General features: G+C 34.9%; 1 protein-coding gene across 4 annotated transcripts; it reads right to left on the reverse strand.

The window, feature by feature from the left end:
• Positions 1-10,551: 10,551 nt before the first annotated feature.
• Positions 10,552-11,891, reverse strand: LOC140811235 (uncharacterized). Of its 4 annotated transcripts, none has more exons than XM_073169110.1 (4): positions 11,486-11,891; positions 11,328-11,371; positions 11,018-11,194; positions 10,552-10,891 (listed from the first exon to the last, which is right to left on the reverse strand). In XM_073169110.1, the coding sequence occupies exons 1-4, from the start codon at positions 11,711-11,713 to the stop codon at positions 10,825-10,827; spliced, it is 516 nt and encodes a 171-aa protein (XP_073025211.1). In that variant the 5' UTR covers positions 11,714-11,891; the 3' UTR covers positions 10,552-10,824. The 4 variants fall into 4 exon arrangements, with proteins under 4 accessions (XP_073025211.1, XP_073025217.1, XP_073025204.1 ...); XM_073169116.1 differs by having other exon boundaries at positions 11,018-11,191; positions 11,486-11,890; XM_073169103.1 differs by having other exon boundaries at positions 11,328-11,389; positions 11,486-11,890.
• Between the last annotated feature and the right edge of the window lie 7,466 nt (positions 11,892-19,357).

Genomic DNA, 19,357 nt, shown 5'->3' on the forward strand with positions numbered 1-19,357 from the left:
AAACGGGGATGGGGACGGGGATGGGATGTTGATCCCCGAAGTTTCGGGTTCGGGGATTCCCCGAACCCGAAAAAGCGGGGATGGGGACGGGGATGGGGTGGGATGGAATTCGGGGATGGGGATGGGAATAGCAAACCCGCCCCCGCTCCGGCCCATTGCCATCCCTACTCTTCAACTTAATAAGAATAAAATCTCATTATTATTTCTAATCTCCAATTTACTTAATTAATCAGATAATTAAGTCAATTAAAGATTCTAAAATAATTTGCATGCCAAATCTCATTAAAAAATTTGCATGCCAAAAAAAATCCATGCATTATAATAAAAATCACTATTATATTTCTAATATGTTCTTTACTTAATTAATCCAATTAATTAAGTTAATAAAAGATTCTAAAATGCATTAATTTTCTTTGTGTGAAAATTTTTTAAATTATGATATCATGAATATTTTCATATTGCATAAATCAATATCATATTTTATAAAAACTTAATGGACTATATTTTAACTCAATTAAAATATAATTTAATTATTAATGCTCATTTGAACTTTAATAAATTTGCATGATGGGCTTATATTATTACAAGCCCATAATACATGCTCCTATTACATGAATATCATCATAATCCTGATTGACGATCCAACATCATCGATGTGACAATTTCAACTTATTTGTTATTATGATGCACGCTTTAATTCGAGATCACCAATGTCTAAATAAGGCAGGTATATTCCTTTGACTGTCTTAACAGTCGTGCTCTCAAAATTTCTATAAGATTTTATAATAAACTTTATTTATAAGCTTATCGATTGATCATATCAAACTTATTTCTTATAAAAATTCAACTCCTTGAATTTATTATCTCAACGGGAACAAATAAATCAGTACTTGTGTGACCTTCAATGGTTCAGAGATACAGCTAGCCGTGAGTTCACAAATATTTGTGATTCATGACATAATCCTTTATTCGGGCTTACCCTAATTTTTCTCATTCTATGTATCAACCATTGATCATGAGAATGTCAGAAACCATTTTTCGATTAAACCAATCGAATCATGGTAAGAGCATCTAGCAGCATCGCCCCATGATTCCCTAGGTATCACTGATAGTGCCTGCAAGAACCAGTCGATTATGATTAACGTACAGTACGGTCCCTTCATCTCATATATCCCGATCGAATCTGCAACCATTGGTTCATCGAGGGTTGCATAATAATTCGATAACTATGTGATACATATAAATAGTGGCATCGCATGTACCATTGGAGAACTCCTTCTCCAATGTACATCTCATACTCTGGCCAGAGATTCCACGCACTATTATTTCATCAGATCACATAGGTATCTACACTCGTAGGTGAGCGGTGAATTCTCGACTACAATGTACTAGCTCCTATACGTTTCGCAACTGTACCCAACCTCGCCACCTGATGACTCTCCTGGAGCCGGTAAACAAGTCAAAGTACAGCCCTAGCATATAGAGCCTCGGTGTTGTCCAGGGTCGTAAGGACTAATGGTGTACAATCATAACCACGGACTTATCCTCTCGATGAATGATAACCACTTGGAAAGTTTGAGGGAGGGGCATTCGGTATAATCATCATATGACTACTCATCTGCATGTTTGGACATCTCTATGCCCTTACCAAGAAACGCGATACAGAACATCACATATGCTAGTCTCGAGCTCAAGCGACCTTTATCCATGTTTTAGGCGCCTGAATCGACTATGAACGAATTTAGATTATACAGTGTTTACAAATGAGTTTCAACATCAAATTACGATTCATTTGTATTAAAGCATAATATTGGACTTTATCTATGCTGATTGCATGAGCATACAGATAAAATAAAACAAGACAATATAAAGTTAAATTATATTAAAATAAAGATTGTTTATTACACTTGTGTCAATAAATTCCCTAGCCAACCGTTAACTTGCAGGACATATACTCTAACAGTTGTGCCTAAACATTTAATAGTAATAATAATAATATTATTATTATTATAACTTTGATTTTTGAGTCGGGCATATCCATTTTAGACAATTACGATATTATATTGCAGGCCGTGGGAGTAGTTGCTGGTATAGGTGATTCAGTTAAGCACTTAAAAGTTGGAAGTGTTGCAGAAATCATGACATTTGGATTAGTTATTATTTATGTTCTTAATAAGCCTATCTCTATGGGTGTCCTATTCTTTAGAATTAGTTGTAACTTGCCATGAAATGTGCTTTTCTGTTTTTGCCTTTGTACATGGCTATAAATGCCTTATGTTCTTTTTCAGAAATAATACTTCTTCATTCTCTTCCATTTCACGTGTTATTTCGCTTTAGCACCAATATTTGGTCTCAGAGCCACGCAAGGGACCTGATTGTGAGTGTGAAGTGTGTGAGTCTACAAACAAAATGTCAGAAAATTTCGTGCAACCAGCTATTCCAAAATTTGACGGTCATTATGATTATTGGTCAACGACGATGGAAAACTTTCTGAGAAGCAAAGAGATGTGGAGTCTTGTAGACAAAGGAATACCAACGTTGGCAATTGGAACAACACCAACGAGTGAAGCACATAGAAAAAGCGTGGAGGAAGCCAAGCTCAAGGATTTGAAGGTTAAGGATTTTTTTTATTCCAGGCAATTGTTAGAGAAATTCTGGAGACAATTCTTGACAAAGGGACATCGAAGGCAATCTGGGTGTCAATGTGGCAGAAATACCAAGGTTCCACAAAGGTGAAGAGGGCACAACTTCAAGCTCTGAGAAACGAGTTTGAGCTGCTTGTTATGTACGAAGGAGAGAAGGTGGACAGCTTTCTTGGAAGAACCCTCAGTGTGGTGAACAATATGAAATCAAATGGTGAAAACATGGAGGAAATTACGGTGGTAAGTAAGATATTAGATCATTGACTTCTAAATTCAATTATATTGTATGTTCGACAGAGGAGTCAAATGATTTAAGCATCTTAACCATTGATGAACTTCATGGAAGTCTTCTTGTTCATGAACAAAGGATGCAGGGACATCAAGTGGAGGAACATGTGTTGAAAGTTGCCCATGATGACAGTTTTGGAAGAGGAAGAGGAGGAAGAGCCATCTCTAGATGAAACGTCTATCGTTTTAAAAGTGCGGAAATATTTTTTTAAAGCTCGCAATTACAAAATAACATATAAAATAATCGTATTATGTGCCAACAAGAATAACGCAGTTTAAAAATAACCAACGTCATCCAAAATAAACGTAAAACGTGTAAAAACGTAATATAATCAACATATAAAAATGTGCAACTCCTATCAAAACACGTGAATCAATATGCGGAAAAATAATGGTCCTCAGGTCGTGTCACCGCACATCACGCCTGCCTACTCAGTCTTCGGCACCTCCGGTCCCCTGAACAAAATGCTCACCTGCATCACACACGCCTAGTGAGTCTAAAGACTCAACACACCTGTACCAGTAATAACAAGTACATATACGTAGTACACATCAATGAAAAATAGCATAATCAACTTACATTTCATGAGCTTAAAACATAAACATAAGCGTGTCGTGTAAAATCGTAACATGTCAAAACATGTCTCATCATATTATTATATCGTATGCGTAACTATGAGCTGTCAAAACATGATAATAGCATGTATCATCGTATCAGCATATACGTGTTAAAATCTTAATTTGAATTTCGTTCATTAGATGTGACTTTCGTATCATCATGGCAGTCGATGGATCCATCTACGTTTAACAACGGTACGGGCGGCGGGGGACATCAGCGACACTCTCACCCGTCAACTGAGCCCGGGCCTATCATAGCAATATATTATGTCAATGGAAATACGATCGTAGGGCTCCCTCTAGGGCCTTCTCCAGTAAACGGGCTCCCTCTGGAGCCTTTTCTCTCACGATATCTCTAATCATATCATCGTGTCATCTTGTCATCGTGTTAGTCACAACAGTCACTTCCTTCAAAACGTGTCATCATTTTCATCACTTAATTAAAAACTTGCATATACGTATTTTTTTCTTTTAAACCAACCATGCAACATGTTTATCATAATTGCGTAAAAATCGTAAACATGATGCATAAACATTTCAAATATCGCTGCCATGACAAAAATATCACCCCGGGTGCAAAATGACTGTTTTGCCCCTGGAAACCCAAATATTATCGTTTCAACCCTTGACTTCTAAAATTGACTCGAAGCTTACCAAACTCCTTAAAATGTCTTAAAACATATTTAAAAGCATACCTAGACGTAAACTCGAGCCCATTTCATAACTTAACTGAATTATTTTAAAATTTGGACCAGGGTCCCGATCCGAATCGACTCGAAAATTAACCGAATTTTTCCTAAATTTTTACCACACCTTAAAAACACTCAAGAGGTCCTAAAACCATCAATACTCAGCCCCTAAACCTTTTTGAAAGGACCTAAAAGTTGTTGTACATTTTCAGCTATTCTCTTATCAAGCCTTCATTGTACCATCCGAACTCTACCCGCCCTAAGCTCACACCAGCTCGGACCTGCCACGAGCCCAGCCACTTAGGACCTAGACCAGACCCTAAGGACCTACCAGACCCACACCTCAAACCCATGCACAAGAGGAACCGCGTCCTACGCTAACACTCCAAGAATGCAAGCTCACGGCCTCTCCTCATAGCCATGGTCGATCTGTCCCAACGGCGGCACCAGCAGCGTCAGGCCTTCCTCAGCCACGATTCAGACCCCACCCGGTCTGGTCCAGGCCGTGGTTCAGTCCTTGTACGCTAAAACCAAAGAATCCGAGCCACCTTCTAAGAAACCCCTCACTCGGACCTCACCTTGCTGCATCCAGCAACAAACCCGAGCCCCAAGCCAGCATCTTGACACCACTAACAGATCCAATACATTCAAGACCGCAGCCCCTTGCACTCAAAATTTCAGAAAACGTGAGCAACAATCTTATGATGCATGAAAACACATGGAAACCGAAAATCTTTCATGTAAAGGCTTAGATCGAAAATTTTCAAACATGAACCCAATCAACAGCATATAAATGTGTATGATGCGAGAAAAGATGGTAAAAAGCGTGTCTGATTATGATACACGCGAGGAGATAGAAGAGAGGAGCGCCGGAAGAATTTATCTACGCAAGAACTGAAATGGCCGAAAGATCTTTGAGCTTTGCTGCTGGGAAAATCGAGAGGATGCTGAATGAGAGAAGGGGTGTCGGCTGGTAATGATGTAGGTTTAGGTTAAAGATTAGTTAGGTGGTAATTAAATAATTAAATAATAGGTAATGGGCCTTAAATTATCAATTAAAGGTTTAAAAAGTTAATTGAGTCCAATAAGTTTAAAAGTAGGCCCATTAAATTCACACGCACTCTCGAAAAATATTTCGTATGGAAAAAGTTTTGAAAATATTAGCCGAAACCTCAAAAAGTCCTCCGATTCGATAAAATTTACGTACTGTTAAAAATAAAGTCATGCGGATAAAAATACCCAATAAAAAAATCTCATTTTTGAAAAATACACTTAAAAAACACCTTAAATTAATTAATAAAAATTAATCATGTAATAAAAATAATTTTCCTGATAATTCTCCGTTCTCCGTTCCTCGTTCGGGCGCGGAATGCAAATTTAATTCTAATGCAGGAAACTTTAAAAATATCATGAAATAATTACTACCATGCATGAATTATACATAAAATACATAAAAATAATTAAACACATAATTAATAAAATAAACATGCATTTAATGCTTTAAAACAATTTAATAAAAATAAAAAAAAAGAAAAATAATAAATTGCATGCATGTGGTACATATGGACCTTCAAATTTTCGGGACGTTACACTAGAGGTGAAAGAGGAAGAGGACGTGGAAGACAGTCCCTGAACAAAGCAATTATTGAATGCTACAAGTGTCATAAGCTTGGACATTTTCAATATGAATGTCCAGAATGAGAGAAAAAGGCAAACTATGCAGAGATAGAAGAAGAGGAATTTTTGTTGATGTCACACATGGATATGCACCAAACTGGACAAGAGGAGGTCTGGTTTTTGGATTCAGGATGTAGCAACCACATGACTGGAAACAAAGGTTGGTTCTCTAATTTAGAAGAAGGTCTTTGCCAAACTATGAAATTAGGGAATGACATGACAATGAATGTGGTCGCAAAAGGAAGTGTAAGAATGCAAGTTAATGGTGTCACTCAAGTAATTTTAGATGTCTACTTTGTTCCTGAGTTTAAGAATAATATGCTTAGCTTAGGACAGCTTCAAGAAAAAGGATTGAAAATTTTGATTCTTAATGGAATATGTAAAATATTTCACTCTAGGAAGGGTTTAATCGTGAAAACTAATATGAGTGGAAATAGAATGTTTTATGTGTTAGCCAAGGCAGCACCAAAGGAGATCACGTGCCTGCAAACGGAGCTATAGAGACAAAAAAAGAAGTTCACCTGTATTGTCGGTTTGGGCATCTTAATCACAAAGGACTCAATACATTGTCACAAAAACATTTGGTAGCTGGCTTACCAAATCTGAAATTCCCAAAGAGGACTTGCATTGTTTGCTTAATTGGAAAACAACACAGAAGATCAATCCCAAAGAAAAACATGTGGACAGCCTCAAAGAAACTACAACTCGTACATGCTGACATATGTGGTCCTCTCAAGCCTCCCTCAAACAGCAACAAGAGGTATATCTTAAGCTTTATAGATGATTTCTCACGTAAAGCTTGGATTTATTTCTTACATGAGAAATCTGAAGCATTTCAAAACTTCAAGAACTACAAAATTAGTGTTGAAAAAGAAGTTGGTGGGAACATTGCTTGCTTAAGAACAGATAGAGGTGGTGAATTCACTTCACATGAGTTTGAAGGATTCTGCAAAACTCGAGGCATTAGAAGGCAATTAACAACGGCTTATACTCTTCAACAAAACGGAGTCGCTGAGAGAAAAAATAGAACGATCATGAATGGTATGAGAGCTATATTGAACGAAAGGCAAGTTCCGAAGGTATTTTGGCCAGAAGTTGTGAAATGGTGTGTGCATGTGCAGAATCGAAGTCCAACTTCAGCAATAGAAAACACAACTCCCGAAGAAGCATGTAGCAATGTGAAGCCTACAGTGGAATATTTCCAAGTATTCGGGTGTGTGGCTCATGTTCATATACCAGATCAAAGAAAAACCAAGCTTGAGGATAAGAGTAAGATGTGTGTTTTCTTAGGTATCAGTGATGAATCAAAAGCATACAAATTATTTGATCCTATTTCCAAGAATGTCATTATAAGTAGAGATGTGGTGTTCGAAGAAGAGAGAAGCTGGGATTGGAGCAGAACCGATGAAGAAAAGAAAGTCGATGTATTAATGTGTGAAGATGAAGAAGACAATCTTACAGAAGAAGAAGCTGAGCAAGAAGAAAATGAAGATGCTGATGGCAGCTCAAGTGGAATCAGATCTCCTGAAAGTGAGGAAAGCATCACAGAAAGTTCTTCAAAAGAGGGCCACAAGAACTAGACGAGGACCAATATGGATGACAAATTATGTGACAAGGGCTGATTTGTCTGAAGAATAAAAAAATGTCATGATACTGATGGGTGAAAGCGAAAATGATACATTCTCGAAGAAGCACACAAAAGCATAAAGTGGCAAGAGGCAATGAAAGATGAGATGAAGGCTATAGAGAAGAACAACACATGGGAGCTAACAGATCTACCGAAAGGAGTCAAGCCAATTGGAGTTAAGTGGGTTTTCAAAACCAAACTCAACGAAAGTAGAGAATTAGAAAAACACAAAGCAAGATTGGTGGCAAAAGGGTATGCACAACGATATGGAATAGACTACACATAAGTTTTTGCACGAGTGGCTAGACTTGATACGATACGTCTAGTTCTTGCACTTGCAGCTCAATATGAATGGGAAATATTTCAACTTGATGTGAAGAGTGCATTTCTTCATTAAGAACTTAAAGAAGAAGTTTTCATTGAACAACCAGAAGGGTTTATCAAAAAGGAAAAAGAAGACAAGGTTTACAGATTGAAGAAGACATTGTATGGCCTTAAACAGGCGTCAAGGGCCTGGTATAGCAATATAGAAGCATATTTTACACGTGAAGGGTTTGAAAAATGTTCCAGCGAGCACACCTTATTTAACAAGAAAGAAGGAGGTAACATACTTATTGTTAATCTGTATGTAGATGATCTCATCTTTACTGGAGACAATAAAAGTATGTGTGATAAATTCAAAAGTTCAATGATGAAAGAATTTGATATGTCTGATTTGGGAAAGATGAAATACTTTATGGGAATTGAAGTTATACAAAATGAACCTGGAATATTTATCTGCCAAAGAAGATATGCTCGAGAAGTCCTTGAAAGATTCAGCATGGGGAGCAGCAACTCCGTGAAGAATCCTATTATTCCCGGAACATGATTGTCAAAAGATGAAACAGGAGATGAAGTAGATGTCACTAAGTTTAAACAAGTAGTTGGAAGTCTCATGTACCTCACAGCCACTCGACCAGATCTGATGTATGGAGTATGCTTGATTAGTAGGTTCATGGCAAATCCAAAATCATCTCATTGGCTTGCAGCAAAAAAGATTTAAAGTATCTAAAAGGAAGCACTGATTTTGGCATACTCTACAAAAGAGGCAGTAGAAATGCATGTCTCTTATCTTATATGGATAGCAACTATGTTGGAGATTTGGATGATCGGAAGAGCACTTCAGGTTTTGCTTTCATTATGGGATCTGGAGCAATTTCACGGGCTTCGAAAAAGCAGCAAGTAGTGAGTCTATCAACTACAGAAACTGAATACATTGCTGCTGCACTTTGTGCTTGTCAATGTATTTGGCTTAGGAGAATCTTGAAGCAACTTGGAGCTGAAGAAAGAGGAAGCACACAAATTCACTGTGACAACAACTCTACAATTCAGTTGTCCAAAAATTCTGTTTTCCATGGACGAAGCAAGCACATTGAAGTGAGATTTCATTTTTTCTCAGGGACTTGGTAAATGATGGAGCTTTGAAACTGAGTTTTTGTAGCTCTGAAGAGCAGATTGCTGACATAATGACAAAGCCTCTCAGTTTGGAGAAATTTGTGAAGCTTCGTGGGATGCTTGGAGTAATTAATATAATGCAGCTGAAGTTTAAGCTCAATGCAGATGCCTTAGCTTAAGAGAGGTAATGATGATCAAAATTAGTTATTATTCATGTTCTTAATAAGTCTATTCCTATGGGTGTCCTATTCTTTAGAATTAGTTGCTAGTTGCAACTTGCCATGAAATGTGGCTTTTCTGTTTTGCATCTGTACATAGCTATAAATACCTTATGTTCTTTTTCAGAAATAATACATCTTCATTCTCCTCCATTTCACGTGTTATTTCGCTTTAGCATCAATACTTCTATCATAATTTATAAACGATCAAAAAGCTTATTTTGACATTCAGAATAAGAAGCCTTTCACGGGGCAAAATGGAGAAAAAAGGTTTTTAAAAAAAGAAGAAGCTTATTTTGACATTCAATATTCGACAATTTTTTTAAACAAAAAAAAAACACTCTGATATAATATATTAATGGAACAACACTTGTTTAACAATCGACACATGATATTATATATTTTGTCATATATATATATATATATGTATGTATGTATATCAGTATATGTATTGTTTTATATATATATACCCACGTTGAACAGTTATAAGAAGATATTGAAAATATTCCCAAACGCTCTTTTAAACCATAAAAACCTTACCCCAACAAATATCATCAATTCCAACTCTCTGACAATACCCTTGTATTCACTTGTATTCATTTTCGATTTACCAAAGAGTTGAAAAAACGTGTATTATTTCAGGCGTATGCCCAACATTATATGGAAAAAGTTATGTATTTGTTCCTCTCAAATATTGAAGATAAACGATTTTTACATTTAAGACGTACCATGTACAATTATGATGGGTTGTAGCTAGTTTTTTTTTTTTAATGCGCCAAAATATTGTGAACCAAAAAATAAAAATTTTCCAGTAGAAGCGAGCCAAGGAGTAAAACATACCGTTATGTTATGTCTTGTAATATCTTTTGGGCAAATTCCATTATTTCGACATTGAAAGTTAACTTTTTTTTTTATCATTGTTGTTTTGACAATAAAATATTTAAAAATCGAAATTGATTCCAGCTGCGTTTACCTTTTTTTTTTCCTTAAGTCTACTTTTATTAGTAAATCATGCACTTTTTATTTTTGAAAATATTTTCCTAATTTCATTTTTTTAAATATTTTGGTCTCATGAATGTAAATTCGTACTTTGTTTTTTTTTAAAAAAAAAACTCATAAGTAAGTCGCATGTTAGACGACTCTATCTTCAAGAGACACGTCGGTTTGATCCATACCTACAGTGAAAAATATTATTTTTGGGAAAATAAATAAAAGTTTCATGAGTCCAGTCGAGTTGGATCCGATATATATCTCATAAAATTAACCCGTGAAACGATATTTTTTAATATTAATATTACTTTTACATCAAATCAGGTCGTAGATCATAAATTATCAAGTTGTGGTTAAGGAAAGTCGTGTCTCTAATGAGCTCATACGAGTTTTGGATCAATCAACACCTCTAGCAATATACACACACCAATATTATGTTTTCCAAACTACAAATTCCTATAATTTCTCTAACAACATTGTGGAAAAGAACAACATAATAGAAGATATATATGCTTCTATACACAAGACAGCAGCTAGAAGACTAACAAAGAAAATAAAATATGAAGGGAATTTTTTTTGAAAAGAGAGGAATCCATTCTTTTTTTAGTAACCAAATTTGATTTCATTTGATTTCAAGGGTACTACCATAAAGGAACCCACTCGTACTTGCCTTCCAATGGGACGTCCTTCGCTATATCATAGTTATACCTGAAAACGATACACAATCATTCAATCAAGTCATTGCTCATCTATAATGAGCCGGGGTGATAGGTCTTAACATGCGCACTGTAGTGATTGATGATTGTGCGTCTGTGGGAGAGGGGTTTGGCTTACTTTTCGGCGAAACGTTTCTGCTCGTACTTCTCCGCCGCCGCGAAGAACTCTTCTATCTCCGCCGTCGACGAGGCGCTGGTACGGTGAGGACACGCTGCATGCGGCGTTGATTCCAGCGACGATTGCTCGGAATCTCCACGAGTCTCGCTCGTTGGAGTCGACTCATGATCAATTCTACTGATCAGAATCAAAATGACAGAAAAGAAATAAGAAAACAGCGGAACTGAAGTGAATGAATAACTGAGGAATTCATTTGGAACGGACTTTGTTTGAACTTTGAACTAAGCAAAATTTCGTTAACAAACCAAACCTGCAATTGATCTCCATGGAAATTTCTCCATCCGAGCTTTCGCACAGAAAATCAACTATATCCTAGAAGCTCAGCTCAAAAAATCAGCTACCATACACATAATCTCAACTCGATAGGCGAAAAGAACCTCAAAATCCTCGGAATTCCAGGTTTCTCACCTCTAGATCCGGCGACACGACGACGCTCCCCGTCACTCCACCGCTCGAATCATCATCGTCATCCGCGCAGCAGCCGCAGGCTACAGAAGCCGCAGAAGACACGGAATTCTCAAGCAATTCACGCTCGGAGCACAGCTTCCTCTTCTTGATGAAATTCAGCAGCATATCTTCCTCCTCCGCCGTTTCGGTGCTCTCCTCGCTTCTCTTCTGCAGGTAGTGTTCCGCCATCTCTCCCTAGCTACCTATACATACACGTATCTGTACATATATGTGCGTGTGAGGATATATACATGTGTGTGTGTGCGCGTGTGATCTTAAAAGGTTAAAAGCTGGCTTTCTTTTTTGCTCTAGTTTTCAGTACCAGAAATGAAGGGGGGAGGGAGGGAGGTAGGGGTAAGATGGGAGATTCGGGAAAGATGCTGATTCGATCCAGATTAAATGGACGGTTTAACGTAGCATGTGGTCCCGAACCCGTTAACGGTGACAGGCACATGTCCTCACCGTTACCAGACAGATTCGACCCCATACACACACAAAATAAATGTGCAATTTTTACGGGAAATTGGTCTTTAGTCTCCGGTCGTTGATTTTTTTGTGTTCAATTCATGAGTATTTTTTTAGTACCATATTTCGACATGATGTGTACCACATTTTATATGACATAGTACCACAATTTTGTAGATAGGAAGTGAACCCAAAGAAATGTTTTGATTGGAGATTTTTCATCAACTTCCCCTAATTTTTACTCAAAATAATTGCATAATTTAGATGTTAATTGTTATGTTTTATTATATACGAACGACTTTATACACACAACTAACTATAAAATTTTATAAGTCGTCGTTGATATATGAAACCCTAGATCAAGAGACGTGGAGAAAGTTCACATAAATTCTTTAAATTTTTTTATATATTAAATTTTGTACCATTACGAAAATAAGCATACTATTATGAAAATGTATTTTGAAAAAAAAAATTGGTGTATTTATCGACAAAACTAATTAGTACATGAGTCTCTTATTTAATGATATGTAGTTAAATCATATAGGTGATGTGCATATGTGTACAATATGTATATTTATAATTTGATTTAACATTCTACATTGTTTAAGTGCATGTGTCAATTCATGATTTGGATATTTCATATTTACATATACAAGTTCTATGTGTATAACCGTTATACACATATGTTACATGTACTTTATATATACTAGTAAAATATGTACACGTATTATATGTGGTATTATTATTTTTCATTTGATCAAATAGTACTAAACAATTAACATGAAATTATTTTCAATTTAAAAGATTTGTTTGATTTTAAAAAGAAGTTTGGTTTAGATTTTTTCTATCTAAATATGGACTGACTTGAGGATATTTTAGTGGGGTAAGAAAGGTAATTATGAAATTAAATATTTTAGTGTACCCTAAAGTAGTTAATATGATGACCACATTTCTAATATAATAGAAAATATATATATATATATATATATATATATATATATATATATATATATATATATATATATATAATGGAAAAACTTTAAAAAATTCTTTACGTGAAAAGTTAATATTGAAATTCAACTTTTATTTACATGAAATTTTGAAAACAAAATGATATGCAAAAAAATGAAAACTTATATATATATATATATATATATATATATATATATAGGAGAAAAGACATGAAGATATTGTTGGAGTATCATTTTCTTGCATTCAATGCACAGTGGGACGTTCAAAACAATATTTGAGCGTTGTATGATTTAAAACATTCATAGGGTGTTTAGATCTGTTTAGCTTTGTGTATTTAATAAAAATTCTCATGTTATATATATCATGCAAACTCAACTATATATATCAATACATCTATATATACATATACACATGTCCATGTATATAAATATATGTAAAATTAAATAATTATTATTTAATTTTTTAATTAATTGTTTATTAATCAATTAATCAGTCAATTCTAAACTCCTTTGAATATTTCATGTGAATCATATACATATAGTAGTCATCACTACTAATTTTATTATTTAATTACTATATTCCAAATTCACTAAATAAATAATTGTGAACTAATTAAAATCCAGATCGACGACCAGATGGCGCAGATGTGCCGAGGGTACAAATCTTGTTTATATAATGAAAATTGAAAATTTCGACGATCGAAATTTCCACTGATCTACTTTTGGCAGCTGCCATTTTGTGAAGTCCTTCACCAAAACAGACAGTTCTACTCTCCTCACATAATTACCTGTTAAGCTAACTTTCACATCTTTCATCATATAGAAGTACCTTATAAACTCTTTTATAGGCAACATGTACGCAAAATTTAACTATTTGAATTTGATTATCTCAACGGAAACATAGAATTCAATACTTGTGTGACATCTAGCTGTGTGTTCACAACCTTATATGAATAAGAATAACAGTTATTCTTATTCGGGCTTACCCTAATTAACATCATTCTTTTCATCAACCTCTTGATCAAGAATGTCATAAATCAAGTTTTATTGCATCCATCGGATCATGGTAAGAGCTTCTAGTGACACCATCTCATAATCTCTTATGTATCACTGATAGTATCTGCAAGAACCTTAAGTTATGGTTAGCGTACAGTACGGTCCCTTCACCTAATATATCTCGATTGAATATTCAATCATTGGTAAATCGATAGTTTTCAAATGAATTCGACAATGATGTTATATATTTTTGAGTAATAATAGTGAAATGGTATCTGCAGCAGAGAAAACATTTTTTCAAAATACACATGTCTTAATCTGACCAACTGATGACCTCCAATGGAGTCGGTAAATTGATCTAAGTGCATGCTAAGATTTTACTGTATTTCATGCTAGTGATTTTGTGCGACATAATTTGACATATCACCACAGATTTTTTTAGTTTTCACAAATTATTGAATTCAATAAATAATAATAATAAATGAATGATTTTTCATCCATAATAATACATTTCTAGGATCATGCATGTAATAGTTAGAGAAAGGATCACGTTTTGAGCTAATCCTTATCTATTATATTGTTTAGTTGTTTTCAATAAATTTTGGCGCCTTAATTAAATAAATGCACCCTCTCAATTAATTAATCAACTCATATAAGAAATGTTAAGTTTTTTTACAGTTTTTTGGACCGTAGCATAAGGACAATATTCTTATGTAAGATCTAAATACCTCAATTCATTTGGGTCAACATATTCAGACATAAACCTCCAAATACATTGGAGTTATGTTAGATGGGAATTTTCTGTTTTTTACATAACCTATAATCAATTTACAGAAGAGAAGATAAATGAGCATTACATTTAGGAAAACATGGGGAAATACTTTTCCTTTATTTATCAAGTGTTGCCAAATTAAATGGCTTGAATGCCAATTTATGGGCCTTATTTAATTTGGCAAGGCACACATTTTATAATGTGCTAGGAATGCCATTAAATTAGTCATTAATGAAATTGGAGTCCTATGATATTGGAGTTTTAAAATATGTTCATTAGAGTGAGTCAAGGTTAATTTTAAAGTCCCACTCGACATAAAATTAGGCAAATATAATAAGCTCATTAATAATATAATCGAATATTATTATCTATTTTTTTCCAAAAAAATAGAGATGTTACCCCGTTTATAGTTGAAATCGGGTCATGCACCATGCTTTTTTTTTTAAAATCAGAAATTAAATATTTTACTAATACTATTATGGTTCCGATTTTTTTTTGTTTTTGTTTTTAGAAGCCTTAATCAAGTGATTCAAGTCCTAAAGCAAGGTACCAATGTTTTAAATTATTTTGTTTCAAGTCATGAGGAAAGGTACCAATTTCATTCACGGTTCCATGGTTAGTTCTATTTGAAACGAACACATTTTTATATTACATGGCACTAACAACTATATGAAACAACATAAACATAACCTCCCCAACCAATACTAGAACTTATCGATAAAAAAATAAGTGATCTTAATTCTGATGCTATTGGAATGTTTGAGTTTAATGAATATAAAATAAGCAAAATAAATAAATAAATAAACTCGACCGAATAAAAACGTTCAAACGTACGTCTTAGAAATTGTGAGAAAGTTTTCCAAGTAGTAAAGGAGACGCTGATCCGCCTAAACGGGAGACCTCAATACCATTTGTGCCCTGGAAATATTCAGGACAGCAGGTGAGGGGCTAGGCACCTCTTAGAGGTGCCTAAGCGCCTCTCTTGTGCCCTAGAATTTTCATGGCAGCACAAGAGAGGCGCAAGTTAAGCGGCGCCTAGGTGCTCGTACTTGTCGACGCTGTTTATCAAGACTTGTGATTTTTCATTTATTTTTTTCTCTTCAAAAGGTTTCTATTAGTCATATTTTCGAGATTTGTGACTTAAATATCAATATATCTGAACATATTAAAAATAACGAAAGACAATATAACATCAACTTTGACATGATCAAACAAAAGAAGAGCATTTGCATTCTTTTTGAACTTCTACTTCTTTATTCTCGAAAAAGAATTTGTTTCATTTTATGGTTATGAAACTTGTGATTTGTAGTGCTACTATCACAAATTGAAAGTCATTGTATCTTAGGAGACAATTTATATATCGTGAGCACCATGTCGGGGCAAATTTTTCTTAAGGACAAAGAGTTTTCTCTTGTATCGACTTTAAATTTGCTAACATATCTTCATGAGTTCAGTTATCTTCATATTACAGTTCAAATGAAGGTGTTAAGGAGAATCTCCATAAATAATCTTAAGACACATTTTTTTCTATTCTTTGGATTCTTTTTTTTTTTTTTTTTGGTTTGCAACTTTAAAGATGTGTGATAATGAATATGGATGTGGGGACCCGGACGCTAATTCATTTCTTAATCGTCTTTAGGAATTATTTAATCATTTATAACAAACAGGGTCTAAATTTTTTTAAAAAAAATACAAAGCGGAAACGTAATGTAATTAACATCAAATCACATATTAGACATAAACATACAACTACGATGTTATCTAAAATAATTCAACTATGTTCAACTACATATCAGTACTGAATCTTAAGTTGCTTCTGAAGCCCGGATCTCCACGCTATCTAGTCCAGCCTCGTTCTCTTCCTGACCCTTATCCTGTCCCACCTGTTGTCATGCACACATACAAACAAGACAACAGCCGGATAACTCCGGTGAGATATAAATATCCCAGTATAAATCATGTATACATGCCATCATATAAACAATATAAAAGCATAAGACAACAAATCATATCCTATATCAAAGTCATGACATGAATCAATAACAAGAATAAGTCATATTCTAAACATGTACCCTAATCCGGAACATAATTCAATATCAAGAATAAATCCTATTCTAAGCATGTACCAATATCAGGAACATAATTCAACATCCATCAATACCAATCGATATAACTGTCACTCAAACTCGTGACTCTACGTTTTAGACTAGATTCAATCCTAGCCTAGGGATCCCGGTTTCCAGATGTGGTGATCCTATACCGAATTCCGTAATAGAAGGAACTCTGATCCTATTACTCGATATAACCAAATAAGGTGTTCCTATATCGATTTACGATATAACCAAGTATGGTGTTCCTATATCGAATTACGATATAACCAAATATGGTGTTCCTATATCGAATTCCGTAATAGAAGAAATTCCAATTCTATTTACTCGATATAACCAAACATCCGGTGTCCTGACCTAACCGTCATGGAGTGTAGCTCCATCGCTAACCTCCTATCTTGAGACATCGTGCAATGTGCCCGTGGCGATACCACCACTATCAGGCACTTCTGTCACAAGATTACTCGTCTAACACCCGTCATCTATAATTCAAGAGAACAAGTATATCAATCAACTCAATGCAAATATCAATGCAATAAGTAAAGTATGTGATTTAGGGAAACTCGAGTCAAACCTCACTCGAGTTGTGCAATCCCAACTCAACATTAATTTATACGTTTATCTTCTCGCTCAGAAGAAGTCCCGACTCTATCTCGGTTCATTCTCAATCTGATAATGACAATTGAATAGGTATAATATCAATACACAACTCAATTCAATACCTGTTCTGATTAATATTCAAATCGAAATATACTCTGATCAATATCGAATCAAGATGCAATCTAAATCAATACCGAATCTGATCGATATCAATCAACTGATGTTTCGACGGCATAACAATACAGTCTCGATAACCCCGTTAATTCAAACATCACAGATATAATACCAGAATTCGTAATCAGTATCAGTACGAATCATAGTCTCAATGATGACATAAATCTGATATCAATTCTCAATCAAATCGACTCCGAAAATCATAACAATTACATAATCAATCTGTTTCTCAATCTGACTTCGATTCTATGATGTCTAACATGACAAGAATATCATATATGAATCCTATTCAATTCTGACAATAGTCTATTTCAAAACATGTCAAAACGTAGCAAAACTTACGTCAAGTTGTAGCCTACGTCGATAGGAACACAGTACTGAAGTCGGATTCAAAATCAGACGGGCGGATTGAAGTAAAAAGGCGTAAGGATTTCCCGAAGTTTCCTCGGCTCTCTCTTCAACTCTGAGAATGAATTGCAATTCAGATATACATATATATCTGGTGCATGCTCAAGGGGCAAGTGGCATATTCTCGTTTTGCATGGCTGGCGCATATGCGCGCTCCAAGTTCACGCATATGCGCCGGAAGCTGTACCCGGCTATTGGACTACTCGCGCATATGCGCTAATCGTCGCGCATATGCGCGAGACCTACTGCCTCGTGCCATCGATCACTCGCGCATATGCGCGTTCATCTCGGCGCATATGCGCCCAAGGTTCTGGACCTCCCGCGCATGTGCGCGCTTACACTCGCGCATGTGCGCGAACTTCTCTGGACTCGCTGTTGGGCATTCGTATGGCTCGCTCATATGCGCGCACACTTTCCGCGCATATGCGCGAGACCTTCGGGTCACGCACACCCAGCCCTTCCATTTCGATTTTCTTTCGTCTTTCCCGGTCCGGTCCGATCCGATCCGTCTATAATTACCTTGATTAAGCAATAAATCATTTCAGATAAATCTCAGATTACAGTAATTATACTCAAATCATTTCAGATTACGGTAATCACTTTCTCGGGCCTTACAATGGATGAGTTCAAATTAAACAATCTCACGAAAATACGACAACTTGTGGATCGTTGAATTTCAAATATCACGTTTTGGAATTTCAGTTTCTTCTTTTTATAATAGTTCTTAAATTTGATGTTCTTTCGAATCATTTGATTGAAGAACTATGAATCTGTTTATTTTCCTGTGCAAAATAAAAGGATTGTAAATTGTGAATGATGAAGATTATGATAAACGCTGAAATAAGTAAGTTCATTCAAGTAGTTTATTGGCTCAAGAAATCAATACTTTTGTATTTATTTTAAGGAAATTCTTGAATCTAAAGAAACAAAAAATGGGAATGAGATTTTAAGTTTAGACTATGGGTTGAAAAAAATAATCAATCATATGTTTAAAATTTTACATCATAAAAAAGCGATTTGCATTGAATAATAAATTGTCTCAATCCATTTATTGAAAAGTTAAATGGATCATTTGATTGGAGAAAATAATATTTCATCATATCCATTAATGACAGTACATGATATGTGTTATATATCTTATGAAATGAACGATGAAACTTTCGTGATTTATGGTGGACATAAGAATGATGTATCATATATATATATATATATATATATATATATATATATATATATATATATATATATATATATATATATATATATATATAACATGTTGTATATGTGGTATTAATTTTGTTTGATTTTGTTAAATTTTTAAATTGTGTACGCTTCAAAC

The sequence above is a fragment of the Primulina eburnea genome, chromosome 1 (assembly GCF_022965805.1).
Source record: "Primulina eburnea isolate SZY01 chromosome 1, ASM2296580v1, whole genome shotgun sequence".
Classification (NCBI taxonomy): Eukaryota; Viridiplantae; Streptophyta; class Magnoliopsida; order Lamiales; family Gesneriaceae; genus Primulina; species Primulina eburnea.

Excerpts from the sequence above, each read along its gene's own strand:
- LOC140811235 (XM_073169103.1), bottom strand. The coding sequence starts at position 11,713 with ATGGCGGAACACTACCTGCAGAAGAGAAGCGAGGAGAGCACCGAAACG. Across the intron at positions 11,195-11,327 it reads TCCATGGAGATCAATTGCAG|TAGAATTGATCATGAGTCGA; the intron begins GTTTGGTTTGTT and ends GATTCTGATCAG. Across the intron at positions 10,892-11,017 it reads CAGAAACGTTTCGCCGAAAA|GTATAACTATGATATAGCGA; the intron begins GTAAGCCAAACC and ends TATCGTTTTCAG.